Here is a 24,368-nt window from a genome sequence, read left to right as displayed (position 1 = left end):
TACATCTGTTAATACACCCTGCACATGAACAGAAAAAAAACAAAAACCACTTACAGGCTCTCCTCTCCTTCCAGCATCACCTGGGGCACCAACAGGACCGGGAGGTCCAGGAAGTCCCTGAGGACCAACCAAGCCTTCTGGACCAGGATCTCCTCGGTCTCCCTGGAAATTTAAAAAAGTAAGTAAGTGTTAGCTACCTGCAACATCTTTATTTTTTCCCTTTTTCTAATCAATTTTTTTTTTTTTATTTCTTATCTAGAAAAAAAATCAAATTTTGGCATTGCTCACCAAAGTTTAGCTGTCATCATCAAAACATTCACAAACAACCCTGGTTAAAAATACATTTCTTCATTTGCAGACACAATAAAAAAACACCAAATTAAGCAATAATTCAAGAGGAACCAAGAGCAAAAAATACAAGTTTGTGTCGATTCCCAACAAACAGAAAAGAGGAATCAAGCACTTCACAGGTCTTGTCGCCCAAGTCAGAATATTTTCCTCATTTTCTAATGGTAAACTAATATTGTAACTAATGTTTTTATATTCAATCCTTCCTAAAATAACATCTTTTTCTATTCGTAACATCAGGTTTAGACCAAACTTCAGATCAGTCTTTTCAAACGCTAATATTTTTGCCATTTCAACAGTCCATTTTTGGATTGCTGGTACCTCCTCAGGTTCTTTGTCTCCAGGAAACACACAGATCCTTCAAGACCTTTGCCTACGCTGGAGAGGATAGTTTGGAATACCTGTGCATTCCATTCTAAGGTACAAGATCTTTTAAGACAAGAGTTATATCCCTCCAGCAACCTTAGATTAATATAAGATGAGCACTTTTTGCAATGTCATATTTTGATCCTTTCTGCATCTTACCCTTTGTCCAATAACACCATCCTTTCCTGGTGGGCCATCTGATCCTGCAGGACCCTGAGGACCAGACAAAGAAAAAAAACAAAAACAGAACATTTAGACAGCTTTGCTAGCGTTAGTTGGGAACCACAAACACTTTAAAACATGCACTTACATCTGGACCAGGATCACCACGAGGTCCATTAGCACCAGGAACACCGACTGGACCTGGAGGGCCTTTATCTCCAGGCGCTCCTGTTGAGCCCTGCTTTCCTGGGGGACCCTAAAAAAAGAAAACAGAAAAGTCACAATACAATTTAAAGAACACGAATGTCAAGTTTAGACTTTTAAGCTAGTAAATAACAAAGCTGGTACACAGCAGATATCGGATTTGATACCAACCGCTGGTCCTGGGAGACCTGGTGGCCCACGCTCTCCTCTCTGACCAGGAAGACCTACAATGCCTCTCTGCCCTGTAGTTCCAGCTGGGCCTGGAGGACCATTAGGACCCTAAAGCAGACAACATTAAATTAAATTCTCTTAAAGGCAAACAGAAGAACAAGCAACAAGGAATTTCTAAAAAAAATGTATGAGCTGGGACGATTAAAAAAATATTTAAATAAATCAAGTTTTTTATTAAAATTGTGACAAACAAAAATAAAATTGACTTTACCGTAGGGCCATCCTCTCCAGAGTCCCCTTTGTCTCCTGGGCTACCTGGTGATCCTGGAGGTCCACGTTCTCCTTGTCGTCCAGGGGGTCCATGATCTCCACGAAGTCCAGGAGGACCCTCTTTTCCTGGAGGTCCCAGGGGTCCTGCTTCTCCTAAAGGACCCTAATAAGACCGGTTACAGTCACAAATATTTTCATGTGGTTGAAAGCATCAAATGCACTTTTTCATGGGACGTGTTGTGCTACAATACGTAAAAGCAAAAAAAGTTTATCCCTGATCCAAGTGGTCACTGAAAACCTTAAAAAGGAAAAAAATTTCCAACACATAGAGAAGAAATTTCAGATGAATACTTTTCTCTTTAGAAAACAAAACAAAATCCTAGAGGTGCATATCTTGTACATTTTTGTAATCTCTATAATTAGTAGACAGAAATTAGTAGTTATAATATTTAACTCTTTCCTCTGTTATTTGAGTGCTGTTCAGTTTTAACTACAATGGTGATGTGATACCTAGACAGTAGGAAAACAAAGCCGGTAAAGTTATTTGTATCATTTCACACAGCCTTAGCTGATTCTGTTGTTTGACACACGTTTGACCCAGGTGATGAAACCAGCAGGACAATCTCAAGCTGGACATCCCCAGCTCCTTTAAACATGCACAAAGGCTGCATTATGTATTCAGTGAAGAAAGTAAAAAGTTTAAATAAAAATTTTTTTGGTCAGGTTCACCATATTGGTGCCGATAGTTTAAAGAGACTTTTGAAACAAGGATCCAGACTTATTGTAAAGCATTATGTCATAGTGACCAAAATTCACAGCATTTAGCCATTCTGTGTGCCATGCCTTCATTTACTTCATCTTTGTCAGCAGAGCCATCTGAGGAAAACAAATGTTGCTCTGTATGTTGGTACAGATAAAAAAGAAATGCAAGGGGTGGGGAAGTGGGTTAACAGATGAAGGACACGGCAAGAGGGGGATGGAAATGTGTGTATGGATCATATCCTGCCACCAGTTTTGTGATCTTTTCTGGCCTGTTTTTTCTTTCTTTACAAATATTAAAGAATTGATCACAGAAAAGAATAATGATGCCTTAACGTACAAATTTCAGAGGGTCAATACAACACATACAACACAGAGTAGATGCATGACTAATATGAGACTATAAAGGAGTTATCTATTATCTATTGTAAGGTCTTTACCTTACAATATAAAGTGCCTTGAGGTAACTGTTGTTGAGATTTGGCTTTATATAAATCACACTGAAATGAATTCAACTTGTTATACAGACAAGAATGCTTAATGAGGGAATGATGGTGTCCTTTTTGAAATGACAGGGAAGGAGACAGATAGCTGTTTTTGCCTTTTTCGAAACTTGACTTAGGTATAATATACAAAGGTAGAATTTTAGATTTTTTTTTATTGTGTCAGCATTTATTTTGATTTGCAAACTATTTCAGTAAAGTAATTTATTTACATAAACGGGTGATTGTGCATCATCTTTGGTGGTTTAACATTTGTAACCCATACATTTTTCTTTTTCTTTCACGACCTTGTATTCAAACCCTAACTTGGGGCAGTACTTACAGGTGGGCCAGGGGGTCCAACCCTTCCTGCAGATCCAGGGAAACCAGTGGGGCCCTGCAAAAAAAGGAAAAAAGAAGTGGTTTGAACAGCAACAGAAAATAACATAGTGTTTTGAAATGTACTTATAATTGTAGGATCAATGGATCTTACCGGTGCTCCCTGTGTTCCTCTTCCTCCTTTCAGGCCAGCAACACCAACTGGCCCCTACAAAAAATTATATCAACATTTAACTAGAACATAATCTCTCAGTGCACGCATGCAGGAAATGTGTGCAACTGAGAGATTCTGTTCTAATGAGGAGCAAGCAGGAAGTGAAAGCTCACTTATTTAGAACTCGCAGCCAAACTGGATTAACTAAATGTATAGCAATAAATAAGTGGTTTTGGAAATAAAAATGTGTCAGAACAACTACATTATTTTGCAACTCACGGGAGGTCCATGGGCACCAGCCAAGCCCTGTGGCCCAGGAGACCCTGCATCTCCTTTCTGGCCTTGCTCTCCAGGCTCTCCTTTTACTCCAGGTTGGCCATCAGGACCCTGTGAGGTGTAAATGATATTAGCAGAGATGCTTTTCCTCCTTTATCTCCTGTGGCATTGTCAAAGGCATGCATATATTTAGCAAAGTGTTTCAGTGTACTTACAGGGGGGCCAGAAAATCCAACAGCACCAATAGGACCAGGGTCACCTCTCGACCCCTGCACCACAAGATAAATGTTTGTATTACTTTGTAATGAGCTGCCTTGTTTCAGCACAATAAAGCAATACTTAATGTGTAAGATGCAAACACTGGTGAGGTGTACCCACAGGTGTTCCCCTGGATCCTGGTGGTCCAGACGGTCCTTTGGGTCCAGGTTCTCCCTGTAAAGAAGCCACAGGTTTATTGCAATAATTTGGATAAGAATTTATTGAGAATCCAGTATTTTTATTGGTGTAAAAGCAGCATGGGGCAAAGAGTTTCCTTCCCAGAACAGTGGGCCTACTGCTGTCAAACTGCTTTTGTGCTTTATGTGTGTTTCATAAGGACTCTACCTTCTCACCACTGGGTCCTGCAGGTCCTGATGGTCCAATGGGACCTGGTGCTCCCTGTTGACAGGAAAGAAATGTGGTTGGGGATCTTTGCTCATCACCATCACTCATCATTAACATAAACTTGTGCAGTCACGTCAGCAAACAGATTTCTTTCAACAAGCATTGACAAGTCTTAAGCTTGTATGGGTACAGCTTTAGTTTTGGCTTACGCTCCTGTCACACTCCTTTGTTCACAGGTGAGCTGAGACTAAATGTGTTTGCAGCAAGTCAAAGATGCTTCACTTACTCTTGCACCATCATTCCCAGCTGTCCCTTCAGATCCTTTCTCACCAATTGCTCCCTGAACAAACACAATAAATGAAAAAGTTTTGTAACCACTTTAAAGAGGAATGTAGTCATGAAAAAAACTAAGGCTAAAAGCACTGCAAAAGACTACTACAATTTTTGCAAAGATGATCACATACTTACTCTTTCACCTTTGGGACCAGGAGGACCAGAGATGCCCCTCTCTCCTGGCATTCCCTGAAGACCTGGAGGACCCACGTCACCTAAAGCACCGGTGGGACCAGGGCTACCCTTCAGTGACAAGCATCAAGGTTAATACAAGTTGGCCCAAACTACTCCAGACTTGTGAGTTATACATTGATTATGGTGTATAACAATACCTTTGGCCCATCTGGACCAGGTGCACCAGGAATTCCTTTAGGTCCCTGCAGACCTGTTGGACCCAGTTCTCCTCTCTCCCCAGGAATTCCACGCTCTCCCTAGAAAAAACAAATATGACCAGTTGAGTCTCAGATAGTCAAACTCCAGCTTGGACTGGTTGGAATCAATGCAGTTCACCTACCCTCGGTCCAATCTGACCCACAGGACCAAGTTCTCCAGGAATACCCTGAAAGAAAAAAGCTACATTTTTAATGCTCAGTCCAAAAGAGACATGAAATTTAAATTCATCCAAGACCTTTTGCAATAATAATTTAGTATTGGATATAACTCAAGGCTACTTGGGGTGGCTCTAGCTCAGGTGGCAGAGCAGGTCAGCCACTAATCAGAAGGTCGGTGGTTCGATCCCAGGCTGCCTCCTGGCTGCATGCCAAATATCCTTGGGCAAGATACTAACCCCATGTTTGCCTACTGGTGGTGGTCAGAGGGCCCGGTGGCGCCTGTGTCCGGCAGCCTCGCCTCTGTCAGTGCGCCCCAGGGCAGCTGTGGCTACAATGTAGCTTGCCATTGCCAGTGTGTGAATGGGTGAATGACTGAATGTAGTGTAAAGCGCTTCGGGGTGCTATGGACTAGAAAAGCGCTATACAAATGCAGGCCATTTTACTTTCATAGTTTTTGTTGGACTCACTTGGTCACCTGGTTTCCCAGACTCTCCAGGAGGCCCTTGATTTCCAGGCAAACCCTAAGAACACACAAAAAAAGATATTTTTCAGAAATTATTTAGAACCAGAAGTAATCCAACTCCATGAACTGTTTTAAAACTTTCTGTCCTTTTACAGTGCCTCAAAAACATTACACACCGGGAAGCCATTTTCACCTGGAGGTCCCTGCTCTCCTCTGTCTCCTGCAACACCCTGTTAGAGGACAAACACTTCTATGTAATCAACAGCAATAATAAAAAAAAAAAAAGGACTTAGCAAAAAGTTTTTAAAAAATAGTAATCCGACACTTACAGGTGGGCCAGGGGGTCCTGCAGGCCCAACCTCTCCATCTTTTCCTGGAGGACCCTGTGGACAAAGTCACACTTATAAATCCTGCCGATTACACACCTGATGGGGATCCACTCCTTCATCTCCTAGCAGCCTGCGTTCGGTTTAGGTTGATTGCATTAATAATGACTTCTGTGCTCATGAAAGATCTAATAAATCCAAGTGTATATATATTTTTTATCAATTCCTGAAAACAACAAAAACATTTTTTAACTGTTTATCATTAATGCTGACATATCATCCTGCTACTCACTGAAAGTTATTTGGGGGTCCTTCCCTTTCTGCCATATAATCAAAAAGGTAAGTGCACAAGGCCCCAAGTACAACTTTTTGACTGTAATAAGTCTAAAACTAATCATAGAGCACTTTTTGTTGCCGTACTTCAGCACTTGTGCACTCAAAATAGTACTCACTCTTTGACCTGGCACTCCTGCAGATCCCTGTTCCCCCGTCTTTCCTGGGTCACCCTTTAAGAGTAAAATATATCGAATTAGAGACAGAACATGACGTTACTAGACTGACTTGACTATTAGGGCACAGCTTCAGAGACGCTGCAGCCTTACACTGAAGCCCTTGGGGCCTGGGACTCCCATGGTTCCTGCAGGCCCTCTGTTTCCAATGGGCCCTGTAGGACCGGGGCGACCATCTTCACCTGGGGCACCCTTGAAATGACACAAACCGACACTGGTTATTTATCATAATTTTAAAGAAAACTCCAGTACGTGCGATTCAAACACATTAAAATATACAAATACTCAGAATTACCAGTGGTCCTGGTTTTCCCTCTGCACCTTGAACTCCGGGGGTCCCAGTAAGACCCTGTGGAAAAAGTTTTAAAACATAAGGATAGGAAGCTAGAGCAATAAAGAGAAACTTTCGGAAATACTGCAGCTCAAAAAGGAAAATGCCAAGTTCTTGTGTTACCCTTGCACCTGGTAGACCAGGTTCTCCTGTGCGCCCTAGGTCTCCTAGAGAACCTTTTGGTCCTGGTGGGCCTGATATTCCACGATCTCCTTGAGCACCCTTTTGACAAAACAAAATTGCTGATTAAAGCAAGTAAACAAGCGGTAAACAAAAGGTTAACCAGTAAATAAAGTGTTCAGAGCACAAATGTAATCATTATGTATATATAGCATGATTTATGGTAACAAACTGTACCTTTGGTCCCGGCAGCCCATCTGCACCAGGGAATCCTCTGTTTCCAGGAGATCCCTGAAAGAGAAGTGATGATTTAATATGTGCATATTAAACCACATCAGTAAAGTGAAGAATCCCAGAAACTATAATTTAATGTGCCTTTAATTCTGACTTCCCAAACTGCAAAGTTGTGTGAACAAATTACTGAGCTGACTCCTGCCCTGGAAGAGGAACTACGTGAAAGGTGAGTGTTAGAGTAGGAAGCAGAATCCAGGCTTACTCTTTCACCGACAGGACCAGGAGGCCCAACAGAGCCGGGATCTCCACGTAGTCCTCGCTTTCCTTCCTCACCTTGAGGTCCGATCACTCCCTGGGAACCAGGCGGACCCTAGAAAATCAACACATGGAACAAGAAGACTGAGTAAGAGGCAAGTCTGGATTTATAATGCAATCTGCATCAGTTTGACTATTTGATCTGAATCTTACCGGTTCCCCTTTAGGTCCAGCTTCTCCTTTAAATCCCCCAACACCAACATCTCCCTTTGACACAGAAATGCAAAAATGTGAGTCTCCTGCACATAAAGCGATAGCTTACTGTTCATTAAGCATTTACAAAATCTCTGGCAGTTAAAAGCAAGAATTCAGTTCAAACTCTGAGGCCTTTTACCAGTTGTCCTTTGATCCCAGGTTGACCAGTGCTTCCCTGAGGTCCTGGTGGGCCACGGGGCCCAAGATGGCCGCCTGAACCTTGCGGACCAACAGTACCCTGTAAGAAATTAAAACGTGTTTCTTTTTGTGACTTCACTTAGTCTTAATAATAACAAGCCTGGAGTAAATAAGTGTTAACTTACAACTGGTCCTTTGGAACCTGGGCCTCCATCTGTTCCCATGGGCCCCTGTGAACATAGAAACTCTCTAATTAGAAAATTAAATCAATGCGCAAAAGTGAAAGTGTGGCGTGTAAGTATGGACAAAGTAAGAAATTAACCCTGATGCCAATGGGGCCAGGTCTCCCCTGATGACCGGTCTCTCCTCTCTGTCCTTGTGCCCCCTCTGGACCTCGGACACCTGTGGGGCCAGGCTGTCCCTGTGGAAAACAAAAGCCAAGAACAATTAATATAAACAATAAAAGTGATATGTTTGGCTTTGAAAGCATAAAAGAGCAAATAGCTATGTTCTTTGTTACTTACCTTCATACCTGGGGCCCCTGGATATCCAGGTGATCCACTGAGACCCAAGGGGCCCTGTTAAGAAAGAGTATTGACAGTAGGATGTTACTGTAACTTCATCACCCAATTCACATCTAAAATTATGCAAACATAATGGTTGCTGACATACAACAGGGCACAGCAACCATGCAAGTATCACTACTTTTCTGTGTCCGTTATTGCTCATGTGGCTAGTTCACATATGTTTATTTGGAGTAACACATAAACATGTTTAAAATAAGACTGATGATTGCAACCCAAATATATTTTCCTCAGTTTAACCTAAGCATCTAATTTGGATTTCCAAAAAGTCATGCTAGTCTTTTTGGTGCACAGTAAACTCACAAAAGTAAAACACAGCATATTGCGACTTACCATCGGACCAGATTTCCCGATATTACCAGGAGGACCACGCTTACCCTGCAAGGTAAACATCAGTTTGGTTCAAAAGTCAGAGTAATATATACACATATACACATACACACACACACAGGTGGTGTCATCGCCCTTACCGCTATACCACCTGGTCCAGGGCGTCCTCTCTCGCCCGGCATCCCTGCAGGACCCTGTTATCCACAGAGAGTGATAAATTACACCTACTTTTTATTTATGCAAAGGTTTAAGGTGAAAAGCTTTAGTTACAGGAAAGTGAATATATGTTTAGTTGATTCAAAATGAGAGCAGAATCCAAAAGCAGCCGACACTGAAGTCCACGCCTGCTTAAAAGAATAATAAACTGCATCATCTGCACGGGGCTGCTCCAGGCAATTTGTTACTGTCACTTGGTTTCTGAGCATTTACTGGCTCTGTGGAGACTAAAAACAAGCAACAGAAACTTTAAGAATAGCTTACCATAGGTCCAGGTGCTCCCATTGGACCGCTGGGCCCTGTGGCACCCTGCAAAAAGACACAAAACAAAGTGTTTAATGGGAACCATCTAATCCACCAGTGGCACAAACTGACAGACCGTCGATTTGACATCAGTTATACCTTGGATCCAACAGCTCCAGTTTCACCTTTTGGTCCAAGAGGTCCACTGTGGCCCTGTTAATAAGATAGAAAAAGACTCACATACTGTTTTATGTTGTGTATGCAGAGCTGGGCTAAGCACACTGACTTTACTCTTAAGGAAACATGGAGAAAGTGAATGACAGAGTTTAAAGCAAAGTGAAGTCAGTTCACTTCATCATCATACCACTGGTACTTGTTTTAAAGTGCTTCTAACAAGGATTACTCACTCTGTGACCCTTCAGGCCTGGAGGCCCAGGTGTTCCAGGAAATCCTCTAGGCCCCTAAAACCACAGTAGAACATTATTAGTTTTTTCTAATAATAATCATTTTAAAAAGCACAGGATTTAATTTTTATTAATTTAAAGCTTACTGCTGATCCAGGGAATCCAACTTCTCCACTATTTCCTGCTTTGCCTGATTCTCCCTGTGTGGGGAAATGACATTTTCACATTAGACTGTAAAACGTCTTTCTATGTTGGGTTCTGTGTTTCTGTTGGTGCTTCTAATGTGCTTGAGGTGTACCGTGTAAGACCTATAAACATCTAAAGTGACAGATTTTATTATTTTGTAATTTATCAAAGCATGTATACCTTTACAGGGGAACCATATTATTCATTTCCAACTCCACATTTTAATTTGTGCACTTTGCATGATTCAATTCCAAATGATCCTTATCAGTCTTCCTGCAGATTCTCAGTTCATTCTCTGTCATCGCCAGTTTATTTCCTTTCCTCTTTCTTTTAAGCCACCTTTTGTATAAATGGTGGCCACTCACCTTGCCCCCTTCTACTGAAATGATCAATTTCCGTAATAAAGTACAATCGTTTTTTTTTTTGTTGTTTTTTTTTAATTCTCTAAAGTTTCACAAGTCGAGGCAGACAAACATCTCAAAGCTAACTTACATCTTCACCTGGCTTCCCCGGAGGGCCCTCAGGTCCTCTCTGCCCTGGTGAACCCTGACAAACACAGATTGCAAACACTCAGCAACAGCCCATCATTCTGACAGCAAAATTTTCTCTAATGAGCAGCTTACCAAAAACAAAAAAATCAAATAACATTAAGTAAATGAAAATATAGGAACAGAGAAATTGCATGCTTGAAGTTAGAGTACCATATGTCCAGGATCACCAACATCTCCAGGAGATCCTTGTGGTCCAGCTTGACCCTTAAAATGAAGGATAAAACATTCAAAACAGGAAGAACTACTAAATAATAAATTGCCACTCCAGTATTAATAAAAATGTTGCAAACTTACAGGTGATCCATTCGGCCCAGGAGGTCCTCTTGCTCCGTTCTCTCCCTGAAACAAAGACAACGTCAGATCAGTTAAATGTGTTTTATTCAAAAACTATTAAGTTAATATATCTATTTATGTTCGTCTTTTTTGTTGCAGCAGTTAAAAATCAAGTGAATTACTTCCATTCACAGAGATACTTATGACACCTATGTGATAGTAGACACTCTGTGGGTGTGCACAGAAACAGTAGCTGTTTCTATAGCGAGATCATGCTGCTGTAAAGTCTTCTATATAATTTACTTACTGCAGATCTAAATATCATTTACATATATATCCTGCTAACTCATCTAAATGACCAAATGCAAATTAGGAGACACAAGCACACACTCATTTTTATTGTCATTATTTATTTAGGTATTTGCAACACTTAAGAAAATGAAAGTTAAACAAGACAAATATCTAACAGACATTAAGTGTTAAGAAATACAATAAAAAAATAACAAAGATATAAAATAATGAAATAGATTTGTTTCATTAACTGTTCAGGAAACACAAAAATGTGTGAAACCTCATAAAGTTGTAATCTTTATGTTTAATTAGCATAATGTTTTGGGAAGTAGTACTTAATTTACTTTGTTTATTAACTTACATATGAATTGGGTAATAACATTAGATAAAAGATTATAATTAGATAATAAATTATAACTTGTATCACAATAAAGAACAGGGGCTCATCTCAAAACCATTTGAAGTTACTGGGAGGCTTTCTAGTCAGGAGGTTTTACTCCTTCGGCCATCGATTCATACTTTTTCTAAAAGTATCTGCAGTTATTGAAAAGCTTAGTTAAGAACAATATTTAGAAGAAAGCCCAGTTCAATTTGCTCCACATATTTGGACTTTTTTTTTTTTTTAAATCTTTTTCACAGAGTGAAGGCGCAGACAGTCCACAGAGAGCATGCTCAAATGAGATTCCCGCCAACTGACTTCCTGTTTGCTCACACGCAGGCATGGGATGTTCCAGGAGGCTGGGATTTCTTCCCTGAGCCCTTCACTGAGGAAGCGAACAACAGACCTGGAGGTGTGGGGTTAGTAAGCAGAGCAGGGGAAAAGCGGGGAAAAGGGACTCGCTGAGTGAGGTTGATAAGGGCAAGATTGTTTCTGATTGTTTCTGAGTGTTTCTGACACGGCAAAGCTCGTGGGCTGCTCCTGGGAGGGGGTGGTGAACACCTGCAGAGAGTGAGGCGAGAGAGTACTGGAAACAACCTGAGGCAGGGTGCATTACTGGATTTTAAACATTCAGGATCAGGAGACACAGAAGCAGCGGAGGTGCCTGCAGAGGAGGAGGAAACAGGAGGTGCTGCTGGTGAGGAAGAGAGAACGCCAGGATGCACTGTGGGAAAACGGGGGAGGGCGCAACATGCTGCTGACATGAAGACTCAGAGAGGACCAGCTCCAGTTCTGTGCTCACCGTGTTTCTTCATCATCAACGTTTAACATGTTTAATCAGCTGCTGACTAGTCAACTGCACCCGAAATGTGAAGTAAATCAAAGCTCCACCATCGCATTGCACTGGTGCAGTGCAAAGTTTTGCAGACAGGTCTACTTAGGCTTCAACAAATACAACACTGTCTGGAGGTAAGCGTATGTGAAGATCAAAGTGCGCTTCTGTTTGTGTTTGAGCTGTTAATAAATGGATTGCTTCTTATGGAATGTTTTTCTACTCCACTCTAGCACTCAAAGCACTTTATACAACATGCCTCATTCAGGCATTGATACAAGCGCTTCTTTTCTATATGCTTACTATCTGACATTCACACACATTCATACTGCAACGAATGCAGAGCAACTTGGGGTTCAGTATCTTGCTGTTATGGTTGTTCTCATGACTTTATTCTCTCTGCAAATAAGACAGAATCCATAGTGGACGTTATGGAAGTGAATGGCATCCCTATTGCTTCTCTTGATGTCGTTGCTGCAGAAGGAAACTGACCCCAATGCATCAACATAAATTAGCCCTAATCCACAAGTAAGTAACAGTAGCATTAGCTTGTTGTCTTCTCCTATTATTGGGATCAAAGTGGAGCATTACAGCAAAACGACAAACTGACATGGGGCGGACTTTAAATGATACAAAGACAATATGTGAACTCTGACCTTTCAGTATTGGCGTAAATGCAACGGTGAACAGTCAAAGTGCTTAATAAAATATGCACCATATGCATGTCTGGAAACGCTGAATAAAGTGACTAATGATCAACTTTTTGCCATAAGAAGGTTTATTTAATTAAACCTTTTTATGACTTTGAAGAGGCACTATTTCATAATTCAATGACAAAGTTTACAGCACACACATGCATTTTAACCACATTTTTTCATATCTTAATTCCTGCAGGTCACATTGTTTGGACAGGCTGCAAACCCAAAGTGAAAAGAAATTTCAAAAGTGGCTCTTTTCATTTTTCTTTTAGAAACTGCCAAAGACTGAACAAGAGGGAGATACAGAGTGAGACAGAAAAGACGAAGGAACTCACAGAAGATGTGGAACTGCAAAGTAATAGAGTTAATGAAAATATAACACCATTATTTAATTATATTTTATCCATAATTAGCAAAACATAGGAGCTTTATTGGAGCTTGGAGCTTTATTTAATTAAGTACTAGACGTATTAGGGAAACTCCAAGAAATGAGAACACCTGTTCTAGACTGGTGCCAAAGTTTTCTGCCAAAGCTTCAAGTGGGGAAAAAAAGTTATCCACTCAGGAACAAAGCTAATTTCTTGAGATAAATAGGTGTGTCAGTTTGGTGCTTTTCAGCTGAAGGATTTAATTAAACATCCAGTTAAGGTCGGTCCATATTAGTGCTGTCATGCTCTTACCCTGGAGCCACTCAACATGGCCATGGGTCCTGTTTTTGAGTCAGTCACTCCAGCCATCTGGGCTCCCAGGCCCTGCAGGTAAAACACTGCAGGTTAGCTTACCATGTAAGGCTTGACACGGATGCCTGCAGTTTAAACTCTAGTGTTTCTGTTTATTGGCTCACCCCTGGGTGTGATGGATGCCCTGGAGGTCCTGGTTCACCAGGCTGACCTGGTATGCCAGGCTCGCCGTCAAAGCCCTGAGGGCCCCGTATTCCCTGGAGAGTAAACGAGAGAGAGAGAGAGTTTAATTTACTTTTTAAAAGGTATTTTTAAAACTGCTCACACTGATTTACACACATATTGATTTATTCCTTTCAGCAGTGGGTTTCAGCTCTTATTTGGATTTTATTGTAAAGATGCAAATGAAGACCAATCAATTAGTTAGTAAAGCCAGAAGGTGTTCTAGAACATGTCACTGACTTCAATAAGAAAATAATAAAACAGATGTACCTAAACTTAATTTTCATTTGTTTATGAACTGCGAGCTGTAAAGCGTGTGCAACAGGAAAACCATTGGTTATGTATTAATAAATCACCAGCAAAATGCTGCCCTCAACTCTGCTGAAACTCCACCAAGCAGAGCACATTCATTCATCATGCTGCCACGTCTTTGCTTGCTAAGCACATCATAGATCAAATTTCCACATTACATCACTTTTTGACCGTTAGTCACTTGTCCTTGAACCGAATGGGCTTTAAGCTGAGTGAGTTAGTGAGGATCCATTCTCATGACCCAGTAATGAAAAAGCTCAAATGTCATGTGAATTATAGCGAAGTGGGTGTTTCAAACCGATAATACAGACATGACGTCCTTATTTATAGCTTGCATATGATGCAAGATGATAAATATTGTTAGTGTTGCCGTAGTCTAATGGAGAAAGACACAATAAAGTGATGGCGTTGTCTTGATTAAGGTAATAAATACTACTGTGGTTTGTTATTTTGTGCAAACCCACGTGTTCTCTAAAGGTCCTGCCAGAAAAAAATGAGGAAGGATGTGATGCTCTGGTAACAGGAAAAGGTCAGATTTTCTATCTTCCTATCTTCATGCTTTTTATATTCTGTTCTTAAGTTGTCTGTGAATGCTTGTTGATGTGACCTACAGGCCTTCCTTTGGGTCCGTGTGATCCTCTTTCTCCTGGTGAGCCGGGAGGTCCCTGTCAGAATAGACAAGAAGAATCAATAAAAAAAATCTGACCCTGACACTTCTGCAGTAACATCAAAACAATGAGCACGCTTGGCACGGCTTGAATTGCCACCGTGACCCAGCTGACTGGAGGCCTATCCTGCTGTGTAGACCTCCTTCTAAGGTGAAGTTATGCAGGATGCGGCTGTCCTCTCATGCCATCTAGTGTCAACTGTGGTGGATGAACATTAGCAATGTTCTTTTTGGTAAATCCTGCCGGTAAAGAAAGAAAAAAAGATGCTCACCATAGGTCCAGGGCGGCCTCTGATACCAGTCACCTGCAGGGAAATCATCAAACACATCAGTTTCATCCTGCTACGTTTTTGGATTTAAAATTGTCAGTTAAGCAGGTTTAAATGTAGGAAACACTCACAACTGGAACATCTCCAGGTTCTCCCTTCTGACCCTGCGCAAACAATAAGAAGTGACAACAACTTTCAGACTCACACGACATGACAGTGGAAGTCAGAGCGAACATAAAGTATAGGATCACAAAACTGGCCTACCTTGTAAATTCTACCCCCATCTATAGGAGGAAACATAGAAAAATTGTAAGGAAGAAACATGTAAGGAATATGCAGACAAATCATCAGTGTAACAACTCAGTAGGCAGCATATACTGAAACAGCTCCAAAGAAATTCATTAATCATTATGGGATAAACACGCAGGTCAGTCAAAAGCAAAATAGACGAGTAAAACAATTAATCGGTTGTCAGTCATTCTTAGTGTGAGGCTACTGATGTGCAGCAGGCTGCTGGCAGCAGTAATTCATACATCATCTCAGTAGATTATTTGGCAGCCTGTCAAAACTAAAAAACCCAAACAATCTGCTGTTATAGCTTTTATTTCTGAAAGCTTTGAACTACATGGTAGGGAAGGTTTATTTAATCGATGCTGTTTAATTTCTTGCCCTCTCTTTGGGATTAAATTTGTGTTAAAGCGTGATAAAGATCTGAGAAGGCCTTTCTTTGAATCACCGTGTCTTCTACCAACCAGATTAAATAAAAAACATTCTTCTTCAATTCCACAAACACAGACAAAAGGTTCAGGCTCACCAAAACTCCCCGTCCCACCGCTGCTTGATGAGTCAGTCTGACACACGGGGCAGCACTCGCCATCTGGGATGTACATCTTCTCACAGTTACTCAGATCGTCACACTGAATTTCATCGCACAGGACCTGCCCGTTGTCACAAACACAGATCCGGCATGGCTCTGGCTTCCAGATGTCCCTGTTTGTGTACACCTGGCCGTCTGCCGTGCAGTCCATGTCATCTCCTGGAAGGTGGAATTTGTGTCAGTTGAATACAAAACAAAACCACTGAAGAACAGCTCTTGTTTTATAATAGGACGCTGTAGAGAAATTGCTGAATTGAAGATATCCTCTTTTAACAAAGCATTTTAATAATGAAGATTGCAGTGGGAAAAAAAATCTTGGTTTTGAAACACCTAACCGTACGCTGTGGCCTATCCTGATATTCATTGCTCATAAGGTCAGGATGGCTCAATGTGTACTTCTAAATGTACAAACAAGGTTTCCACCATATTCTGCACACACTGTAAGAGGGGAAAAAAGGGTCTGGAAAACGTGATTCGCTGTCGGGGTAAAGTCTCCAGCAGTTAGACATGAGATCATTTCCTCCAGAAGCAGCGTCTCAGAAATTTGACTCTTTTTCAAAAGAGAAAAACCTGCAGCCACCTATGAGTTTCTCCCATAAAGCCAATTATTCAATTTAGTTCAGAGATTGCTTTATGAGTTAACAAACAACTGTTTATTCAATAATAATGCACCATGCTGCCAGCTAAATACCAGCTGTTATTCTTAAAAATCCCCCCAAATATTAATAAATAATATAAAAAAAAGAGTTCTGGTCAGAAAAAAGAGAAAGAAATGTAGATGTGGTTTGTCTGGCTTCAACAGACATCTGGCACGTTCTGTAAACATGAGCCCAGGTCTTTCAGGTCTGCAGACGCTCTGAAACCTTTACCTGTTCCTGATACGAACAGCAGGTGGCAGCTCTAAGCTTTAGACAGCAGGTAAGTCAGGTTACCCAGCTGCAGGATGCAGGAAGTTGCAAAGAGGTGACTCAAACGCAAATCAGAGTGGCACTTCACGCATTCTTTCAGCTTTTCTGTAGTTCTCAATATATTTTCCACACATGTATTTGTCATCACAGATGTACAGGAAGACTGAAATATGCCAATAAACTAAAGTAAAACGTGGCTTATTATGTGAAGTACACATTGAGATGCTCTTTAATGAACATCTCATGGCATTTACATGAAACAGTTTTATGATCTCTATATTTGTTATAGTCAGATCAGTATGAAAATTTGACACCTATGATGACATTTGAGGATCAAATAGAAAAACATTGTTCCATATGTACCAACATTTGATTCTATGTGAAGTAACATTCTTCAGAAGTCATGTAGAGATGAATATCTGAAGGCAGTAAAAAAAAAAATCACTATAGATTTTCAACTTGGTTAATAAAAAAATGGTCAAAGAATTCAATAAAATGATAAATCAAGTAATTAAAAACAAAAACATATTTTCGGGAATTCCATTAATAATAGATCAGTCATGGCTATCAGTGCAGTCCAGCAGCCGAACCTTCTGTGACGAAATGAAGAGACCCTCAACATATCTGTGAGATATGTTGAGATTCTCCTTACAAGATCAACGCAAGTTAATGATAGCTTGAGAATATGAGTATTGCTTAACTCTTCAACAATCCACCATCAACATTGGGACCTTTGAAATCGGACTTGGATTCTGTACAAATGCACCGTGTAATCAGACACTCTTAAGCTCATTACATCTAATCTCACAAGGATGGGAAGCAGTGATTTGGGTAATATCTCAGACAATGGTGTGGAATGACCCCCTTTACACTGTACTACTGCTGCTGTTTTCTTTCCTACCAGCTGATATTACTTTAGTTATATATTTTATCACAAATGACTGCTGGAACTACATATATACAATATGAAAGCAGGTGCAGATCTATGTTATGTGTTCTTGTGGTTCAAAAGAACAGAGTTTTTAAAAAATAAAAATATAAAAGAAATCCCAGGGGTTTTTTGCAATAGCATCCTTACTTTACTTTACTGATTTTGGTATAATGTAATCCTCTCCTGTCTCTGTCAAGGCAACATTGGTTATGTGTCGTAACTCTAGTCTTTGAGTTTATGAGCATAGTTAGGGCTATGACAAAACTGCAGTTTAACCATGCATGTTTCAACTAGCATCAAAGACTTCTTAAAAAATTATTAAATTACACAGTGTACAATATAATCAGTGAGTGGTGCTACTGTTTCTTAAATTAGTAGCATTGTCATCTACTTTCATCTGTATCCTTTAGAGAATTATTAAATTACTTTGTTTTCAAATCAGCCTTCAATTTTCCACAATTCTGATTATTTAAAAAAAAAAAAAAACCCACACAATGAAATCTAATGGTAATGTTAGCAACATTAGCCAAGTAATGTGCTAACAGTTGGTTTGCTTTGCTGATGACTGAGATATTTTTAGCAAAAGAAAAATGGCATCTGCACATCCATTGTTTCGCTGTCCCGGGATTATTTAAATCCCAGATTTAGTAATGGAAGAAAGCTCTGAAGCCCCACTTTAAAGATGGCAAAAAAAAACCCAAAACATAATTTGGGCACTTTGAACTTAATCTGGTATTTTTTCCATAGTTACATCAGTTACATTTAAAAAAGAGGCACACTCAGCCAGACATGATAGGCTAGTACAAATGACCTCGAGGTACAACAGCCATCACCCATAGATTGTTTCTCCTAACCAACTGTGCACACAGGGGATCAACACTCCAACTAGCAAACACACCCCGAAGGTATGTTTTCTCAGATGTTGCTGTTCAATCGACCACAAAGTATTTGACGACACTAACAACACACACAGTGCAAAAATAAAATTTCCTGCCTCTCAACAGCCAGTTATATCCCACACTGTGGTGGTGGTCTTCCAAAATGAGAAGCAATACTTCACATGGAACATTTTTCTTCATTTTCTTGGAACTATTTGAACAATGGATCTCAATATCTGGAATTAAAACTTTGTCTGTTTTTCAAATGAAACATTCTTGTATTCAGTTTCACAAGATCAAACTAGAAACTCTTTCTAACTGATTCAGTTTGACGTGAAGTCTCAGACAAGCTTCTGTTGAATTTCCATTCAGGTAAATGTTATCTCAAAGGTATTGGAGGTAATTTGTGTGTACCGTCAGTGCATTTCAATACAGAGACATAAAACCAGGGATGTCTGGCAGAGCTGTTGGCCACAGAGCTGGGGAGCAATTTTTCCTGCGCAGGTTTGAGAGTTTTCAAACACTGCGTGTTGGGAGAATTTGAAATTTACTGGAAGAGAAGTGTGGTTTTTAGAGTGGTCTTTACTACCCCACCGCAAGCCCCGAGGAAGAGGGGGGAAGTCGGGGGGGGGGGGGGGGGGGGGTCACTTTTTCCCCTCCTTTCAGCTAATTCGTTGCAGGTTCTGCACTTTTCCACAGACGCCACGGTTTGACTGTGACATCGGTGAAAAGGCATGCTCCCTTTCTACTTCTAGATCTGTACTTTCCACTAGTCAGCTAACAGGGCAGACGGTTTCCTCTCCTGGTTTAAAACATGGAGTCTGGATCTTTTCAACATGACTCACGTGTCTACTGCTGCTATCATTTAGTATCATTCACCAGACATAGGCCAGATAACCCGACATCCTTTCTCATAAGTCATGACGCGCACCAACCACCAGGAGAAAACCTGGGAAAGCTACTTTGTGATGTACTTGGCAGATGTGAGTAACGAAAAAAAAAGGGGATAGTTTATGGATTTTCCTTGGCTAATATGGAAGCACTCATAACACACTGCTTTTGGGGAGAAGCTATGGCAGCCAGAAATGGAGGGGTTAGAAAATGAACTTATGGAAATGATGAGTCATTTAAAAGTGGATCCTTGATCTCTTTTAGAAAAACAATAATGAGTACAGGGCCTAAACTGACAGTCACAGCATCATCTAATTTCTAAAAGATAGTTTCCAGTTGATGTTAAGTTTATAAAAATCATACATTTTGTTCTGAACAAGCCCTTCTTTTCAGTCAGAGTAACTTGCCATAGCTGACATGGTTTATACCATGAGGACTGTAACTATGATTTCTCATCCAGATGCAGATGAGTTACAGCTGCTGAGGGGTGGCTCTGCTGCAGCTGTGCTTTCTTGCTCTAAAAGCCCAAACATAAATCTTCCCGCTGCATATGGCCTTTAGGTCAACCTGCGACTTGTCCACTGATAAAGTTGTCCATTAAAGTTGCTGTTCCACAAACACTGACTGAGGTATTTGCCATCCCAGCCCAGAGCTGGAGTCATAATAGGTAAAAAAAGAAAAAAAGGACACCCAATGTTTTGGCTCTCGTGTCAACAGTGCTTTGCTGCAACGTGATTCGACACCCTGTGATTATACCTCAATCTACCTTCTTTTATTTCCTCTAGCATTTTAACACATCAGAAAAAGGCATCCTGTCTGTTTAATATTCAGCAGTGTGCACGATTTACCGTATGATGCTGACAGGGCTTGAAAGCTGAAGAAACACTCTAGTCTGAACATGCTCTTCACCTCGGCTTTCACAAACAAAGCTCTGAATCTCGAGGGAGGGGTAGGAAGCTCGGGCCAGGAAAGTTAAAATGATTGCATGTCTAGGCTTTTCCATCAACAGGCCCCCGTCTCCACTGGCTCTTCCTTTTAAAGAGGCAACCGCAGCTATGAGCTGTTCCCTTCCTGTGTTCAGTCAGTGGACGATTGTGGTCCTGCTGAAGTACACATCACCCGCTCCTTGTCTTTATGTCTTGTGCTTCTGTTGCCTTAGACTGGATTCATCTCCATCTTATGTTACATATCCATGGCAGAGCTGGAAATTTGAATTTGCAATTTACTGAGTTTACATTGTGGCATTTTCTCAGTTTTAATTAAGTTTGCTGCAGGGGTCGCTTCTATCAAACTGGTCGTGTGCCTTTGTGTCTTTGTGGCACATTATCATAATGAGATAATTATGCTGTACAACAGAAATCGTGCTCAAGAGTGAGAATTCTTTATAATTACAGGACTTCAAGCTGTTGAGAATGATAAAATGAAAGTTGCTAAACAGTGAAGTTTTTAGACTTGGATTCAGCAGCACAGTCTGAGGCTCTTGCTGAGGTCAGTGTCAAAGGTCAACTGAAGGGCAATCTTTTTCTGGCTCCTTATCAGAAGAATTCTTAACTTCTTTTGAAAAACAGTGCAATGCAGTGTTCTCACACTGACTCCAAACAGATTGCATTTCTTAATGAGCATTAGTGTTCTGGTCTGTCTTTGTTTTATACTGTGGCTCTAAGTATGATTATGTTCAGTTTACTCCGTGACCACATAGGTTCTTTTGTTTATTTTTGCTTTTCTGCATAAAATATGTTGCAGATGTCTGATTGCACATGGCAACATTGTGCAGTACGTAACCTATCATTTAGACAAATTTATTCCAACACACTCGGGAATACAAGCATCAATGTTTAATCCATCAAACCGTGTGATCATTCTTAATGTTCCAAGTCTTAAATCTCACTGACTGATGACTCTGAAACTGCCTGCATTGACTTCTGCTGTGAAATACCGACTATAATTTAAAGATAAAGCAAAAAATAAGAATGGGGACAGATTTACTGGATGCATTCCGACAGGCCGTTCTTGCTATTAGGATGTGAAAATGCACAACAAAGTCTTGAAGTGACTCTAGACCTTGCCAGGTGTAGCTGTTTGATTTAAATTAAATCTTCCACTTAATCCTTGCACCCTGTCAAACATGTGGTTTTCATGTCCTCTCGGGATGCTTCCAGCTGCTCACTGATCAAGCTAAAGAAAATACACAAACACTTGTGGATGTACTTAAAATATTACAGAATAGTTATTATGGACAATAATGGACTTATGATCAAATATGTAAAACATTGAGGCATTTATTCTTGATGCTAATTATAACACACTGCATAAAAACGAACTGTACCTAATGTTAGTTTAGGTCGGCCATGGTACATTAGCTGATAAAAGCTGATCACACTGCCAGCCCACATGAACTGATGTCTTAGATGATAAAACTTATTTCTCAAATTTCACATAGGACCCAGCATTTCAGTTGCTTTAGTCTGCCCTCTGTTGCAGTTGCCTCTGCAAGCCATTTTGCAACCCACCACTAACCCAGCTACTCCTTTTCATCCTTGGACAGATTGTGGAATTATATTAACACACGCGCGAATCCTCCAGATCAGCAAAATGCCTTTTACAGAGGTGCTCACACTCATCGTTGCTGATCACGATCATTTAAGTGCAAATACTTCACAGGTCTGCATGGTAACCCTTTTCTTTGTCAGTGATAGTTTTTTCTTTTTTCCCTTTTCTGTCATGGCGAGTCTTACTGTTGCTTCATGTTTGTACATGGAAGTCAGGAATGTATGCCTTAGGCTTCCAGCATACGCAGAAGCCCAAGCCACACATTGTCATATGGAATAAGAATCGACTTTTGACTAAAGTGGTCCTCACCGAAAATACAATCAAGGGTATATGGAACTATTATCGGACTGCCACAAACAGTTGTTTTTTTCACCAGATTTTTCAAATGTGTTAATATAAATAAATAGTTGTGGTTTGTCCTCATAAGAGCAGGTAAGCTGCAAAAGAAAAAGGATGATGTCAAACATTCCAGTTTACCAGAGCAGGCAGTTAACTTATACAAGGGGTCAGAGCACATCTGGTGTTTTACATCAACTGAACATACAGCCAGATGTGCTGGAATAAACTCTGGATTGTATACTCAAAATGACTGAGAGGAAATTTCTTTCCAGCAGAGTTTGTTCACGATGTCTGATTAAAACATGTGAATACAAAGAAAGCTAGTGTTTGAGGCCTTTGTGTTTGTGCAAACCAAATGCTAGCAAAGTGCACTCTGGAATTTGGACAACTACAAGATACTGTAGCTGTGACTCAAATGAAATAGTGCAGAATTTGTATCTGGCTTGTTTTCTTAATGCTCTTCTTCCATTCTTTAGTTCCACTACAAGGTTTGGTTCAGCTGCCAGAGCAATTTATTTACAAGCAACTTGTCTAATAAACCTCTGATTAAAAGGATTTAATGAAGCAGAGAGTGCTGGGTGGTGAGCCTTTTTCTGGATGATTTAGCCTCGTCCTCCTCCTTGATGGATGAATACTGTACTTGCCAACTCTGATAAATTGGTAGCATACCCCAGCGCTCTTTCAATGTGGATTATATTATGACTGTAATAGAGGCACTTTTCTTTCTATATACATTTAACTGAAAAGCAAATGACTGGACTGTTTAACCATTACGGTCTGATGTCTGGCAGAGTCACTTAGCCATTTGTTATCTGTGAGAATTACTGAGGTTTTGGTTTTGTGATATTGTTATCAACTAAATAGACCAAAAGTACTGCCAGATGAAACCAGCAGGTCTGTGTAGGGCAAAGAGGAAACTATCTTTTCTCGCATGACACACTGTCAAGATCGGTTTTCATGGTCAAATATTCAACTACTGCTGCATTTGAAATGGGCTAATGTCAACAACTTGAACTTCAGACATCTAGAGTGACTCCAAATGGCAAACTCTGCTGCTGTTCCCAAAATGACCACTCCAGGCTGCGTCCAAAAATGAGTTGATATCCAGACTCTCTTCTTTAAATGTACAACTTTAAAGAAGAAATTAACTTTAATAACCTCATGTAAATCATATTAAGGTTTAAAATTTTGCATGATAAAATGTGTGGCTGCTTTGATTGAGAGGTGTATGCAGACACAGGTGGTCGGTCACTGTCTGACCTGCATCAACTCGGCTTGTTCAAGATTCTCATTCATGTTTATGCTGTCATATTAGCCAGAAATACTATGGATAATATGACCATCCGAGAAGTCCGTCTGAATGTTTTTGTTTTTTAATTATTTGTTAGCACTAATTAGGACGTCTGTGTTTATACACCTACCCAGTCTGCCAATGCACCTTGCTAAGTAAATTGAGTAAAATTAGCTGACACCTCTAATCCTCCGAGAAAAAACAAACAAACCCAACAACACAAAAAACAACCACAACCAAAACGGCTTTAAAGCAGTAGGTCACAAACCATGTGACCTGGTCTGATGTCACCATCTTTTACCTACAGTCTATTATAGAGGTAAGAAGTCCAGAGAAAAACATGATGCTGTCGACTTTTTTTATAGATTTCTTGATGTTTATTTCTCTGTTATTAAGATGATACCAATAAAAAAATTCATTTAGAATGATCTGCATGGTTAGACACCACTGTAGGGGTTAAACAACAGTTCAGTTTTTAAATCCGCGCTGTGAAATTTTAAATACGCTGTCCTCAGCTCACATCATTTTCACCCATCTGTTTGCATTTTCATGTGCAGACTGCGGTGCTCGCATAACATGCCTGTCTCCTCTCTCTCCCTCATCTTTGCATCGTTTTCAAAATGCAAGAACACGGATGAATGTGGGCAGCACATAGTTAAGCTGGTCACATGCATAAAAGTCAGAAAACAGCAACAGTGTTTTTGCACAAAGCTGCTGGTATATGTGCAACATTTCAAGGGCATCTCATCTTGAAACACTTCCAATAATTCACATGTTGACTTGTAAATGCTAAAAGATGGAACGCACATGTCCAGCCACTATCATTCTTCAGGTGGGGAAGAGCTTTGAGGCTTTTCTTTTTTTCCTCTCTCTTTTTACAAGGGATTCTGCATTTGTGAGAAGCAGCAAGCCCGAAG

At 40.4% G+C, this 24,368-nt stretch overlaps 1 protein-coding gene and 1 long non-coding RNA gene across 2 annotated transcripts in view; one reads left to right on the top strand and one right to left on the bottom strand.

Annotated features, from left to right (window-relative positions):
• col5a2a (collagen, type V, alpha 2a) overlaps nucleotides 1-24,368 on the bottom strand; it is a 43,653-nt gene that overhangs the window by 5,618 nt on the left and 13,667 nt on the right. Inside the window, exons 2-46 of the mRNA XM_085248544.1 lie at nucleotides 15,601-15,822; nucleotides 15,051-15,070; nucleotides 14,918-14,950; nucleotides 14,790-14,822; nucleotides 14,462-14,515; nucleotides 13,481-13,573; nucleotides 13,317-13,388; nucleotides 10,458-10,502; nucleotides 10,314-10,367; nucleotides 10,105-10,158; nucleotides 9,573-9,626; nucleotides 9,430-9,483; nucleotides 9,182-9,235; nucleotides 9,044-9,088; nucleotides 8,704-8,757; nucleotides 8,567-8,611; nucleotides 8,174-8,227; nucleotides 7,972-8,070; nucleotides 7,835-7,879; nucleotides 7,651-7,749; nucleotides 7,470-7,523; nucleotides 7,264-7,371; nucleotides 7,005-7,058; nucleotides 6,771-6,869; nucleotides 6,612-6,665; nucleotides 6,410-6,508; nucleotides 6,260-6,313; nucleotides 5,811-5,864; nucleotides 5,658-5,711; nucleotides 5,486-5,539; nucleotides 4,982-5,026; nucleotides 4,800-4,898; nucleotides 4,603-4,710; nucleotides 4,421-4,474; nucleotides 4,135-4,188; nucleotides 3,910-3,963; nucleotides 3,747-3,800; nucleotides 3,535-3,642; nucleotides 3,256-3,309; nucleotides 3,106-3,159; nucleotides 1,523-1,684; nucleotides 1,252-1,359; nucleotides 1,025-1,132; nucleotides 874-927; nucleotides 55-162 (exon numbers count right to left, since the gene is read on the bottom strand). Of these exons, the coding sequence (XP_085104670.1) occupies nucleotides 55-162; nucleotides 874-927; nucleotides 1,025-1,132; nucleotides 1,252-1,359; nucleotides 1,523-1,684; nucleotides 3,106-3,159; nucleotides 3,256-3,309; nucleotides 3,535-3,642; nucleotides 3,747-3,800; nucleotides 3,910-3,963; nucleotides 4,135-4,188; nucleotides 4,421-4,474; nucleotides 4,603-4,710; nucleotides 4,800-4,898; nucleotides 4,982-5,026; nucleotides 5,486-5,539; nucleotides 5,658-5,711; nucleotides 5,811-5,864; nucleotides 6,260-6,313; nucleotides 6,410-6,508; nucleotides 6,612-6,665; nucleotides 6,771-6,869; nucleotides 7,005-7,058; nucleotides 7,264-7,371; nucleotides 7,470-7,523; nucleotides 7,651-7,749; nucleotides 7,835-7,879; nucleotides 7,972-8,070; nucleotides 8,174-8,227; nucleotides 8,567-8,611; nucleotides 8,704-8,757; nucleotides 9,044-9,088; nucleotides 9,182-9,235; nucleotides 9,430-9,483; nucleotides 9,573-9,626; nucleotides 10,105-10,158; nucleotides 10,314-10,367; nucleotides 10,458-10,502; nucleotides 13,317-13,388; nucleotides 13,481-13,573; nucleotides 14,462-14,515; nucleotides 14,790-14,822; nucleotides 14,918-14,950; nucleotides 15,051-15,070; nucleotides 15,601-15,822 (3,191 nt within the window). The remainder of the gene's footprint in view (nucleotides 1-54; nucleotides 163-873; nucleotides 928-1,024; nucleotides 1,133-1,251; nucleotides 1,360-1,522; nucleotides 1,685-3,105; nucleotides 3,160-3,255; nucleotides 3,310-3,534; nucleotides 3,643-3,746; nucleotides 3,801-3,909; nucleotides 3,964-4,134; nucleotides 4,189-4,420; nucleotides 4,475-4,602; nucleotides 4,711-4,799; nucleotides 4,899-4,981; nucleotides 5,027-5,485; nucleotides 5,540-5,657; nucleotides 5,712-5,810; nucleotides 5,865-6,259; nucleotides 6,314-6,409; nucleotides 6,509-6,611; nucleotides 6,666-6,770; nucleotides 6,870-7,004; nucleotides 7,059-7,263; nucleotides 7,372-7,469; nucleotides 7,524-7,650; nucleotides 7,750-7,834; nucleotides 7,880-7,971; nucleotides 8,071-8,173; nucleotides 8,228-8,566; nucleotides 8,612-8,703; nucleotides 8,758-9,043; nucleotides 9,089-9,181; nucleotides 9,236-9,429; nucleotides 9,484-9,572; nucleotides 9,627-10,104; nucleotides 10,159-10,313; nucleotides 10,368-10,457; nucleotides 10,503-13,316; nucleotides 13,389-13,480; nucleotides 13,574-14,461; nucleotides 14,516-14,789; nucleotides 14,823-14,917; nucleotides 14,951-15,050; nucleotides 15,071-15,600; nucleotides 15,823-24,368) is intronic.
• On the top strand, nucleotides 11,202-13,677 carry LOC146557197 (uncharacterized). The gene is made up of 3 exons (XR_014888880.1): nucleotides 11,202-12,075; nucleotides 12,353-12,466; nucleotides 12,909-13,677. It is a non-coding gene; the product is annotated as an uncharacterized LOC146557197 (long non-coding RNA).

Source organism: Mchenga conophoros, linkage group LG16 (assembly GCF_057382185.1).
Source record: "Mchenga conophoros isolate Kocher_MC1m ecotype Shallow Benthic linkage group LG16, M_conophoros_male_GT1.1, whole genome shotgun sequence".
Taxonomy (NCBI): domain Eukaryota; kingdom Metazoa; phylum Chordata; class Actinopteri; order Cichliformes; family Cichlidae; genus Mchenga; species Mchenga conophoros.
The sequence above is the reverse complement of the archived record's forward strand: the minus strand, read 5'-3'. Positions and strand labels throughout refer to the sequence as shown.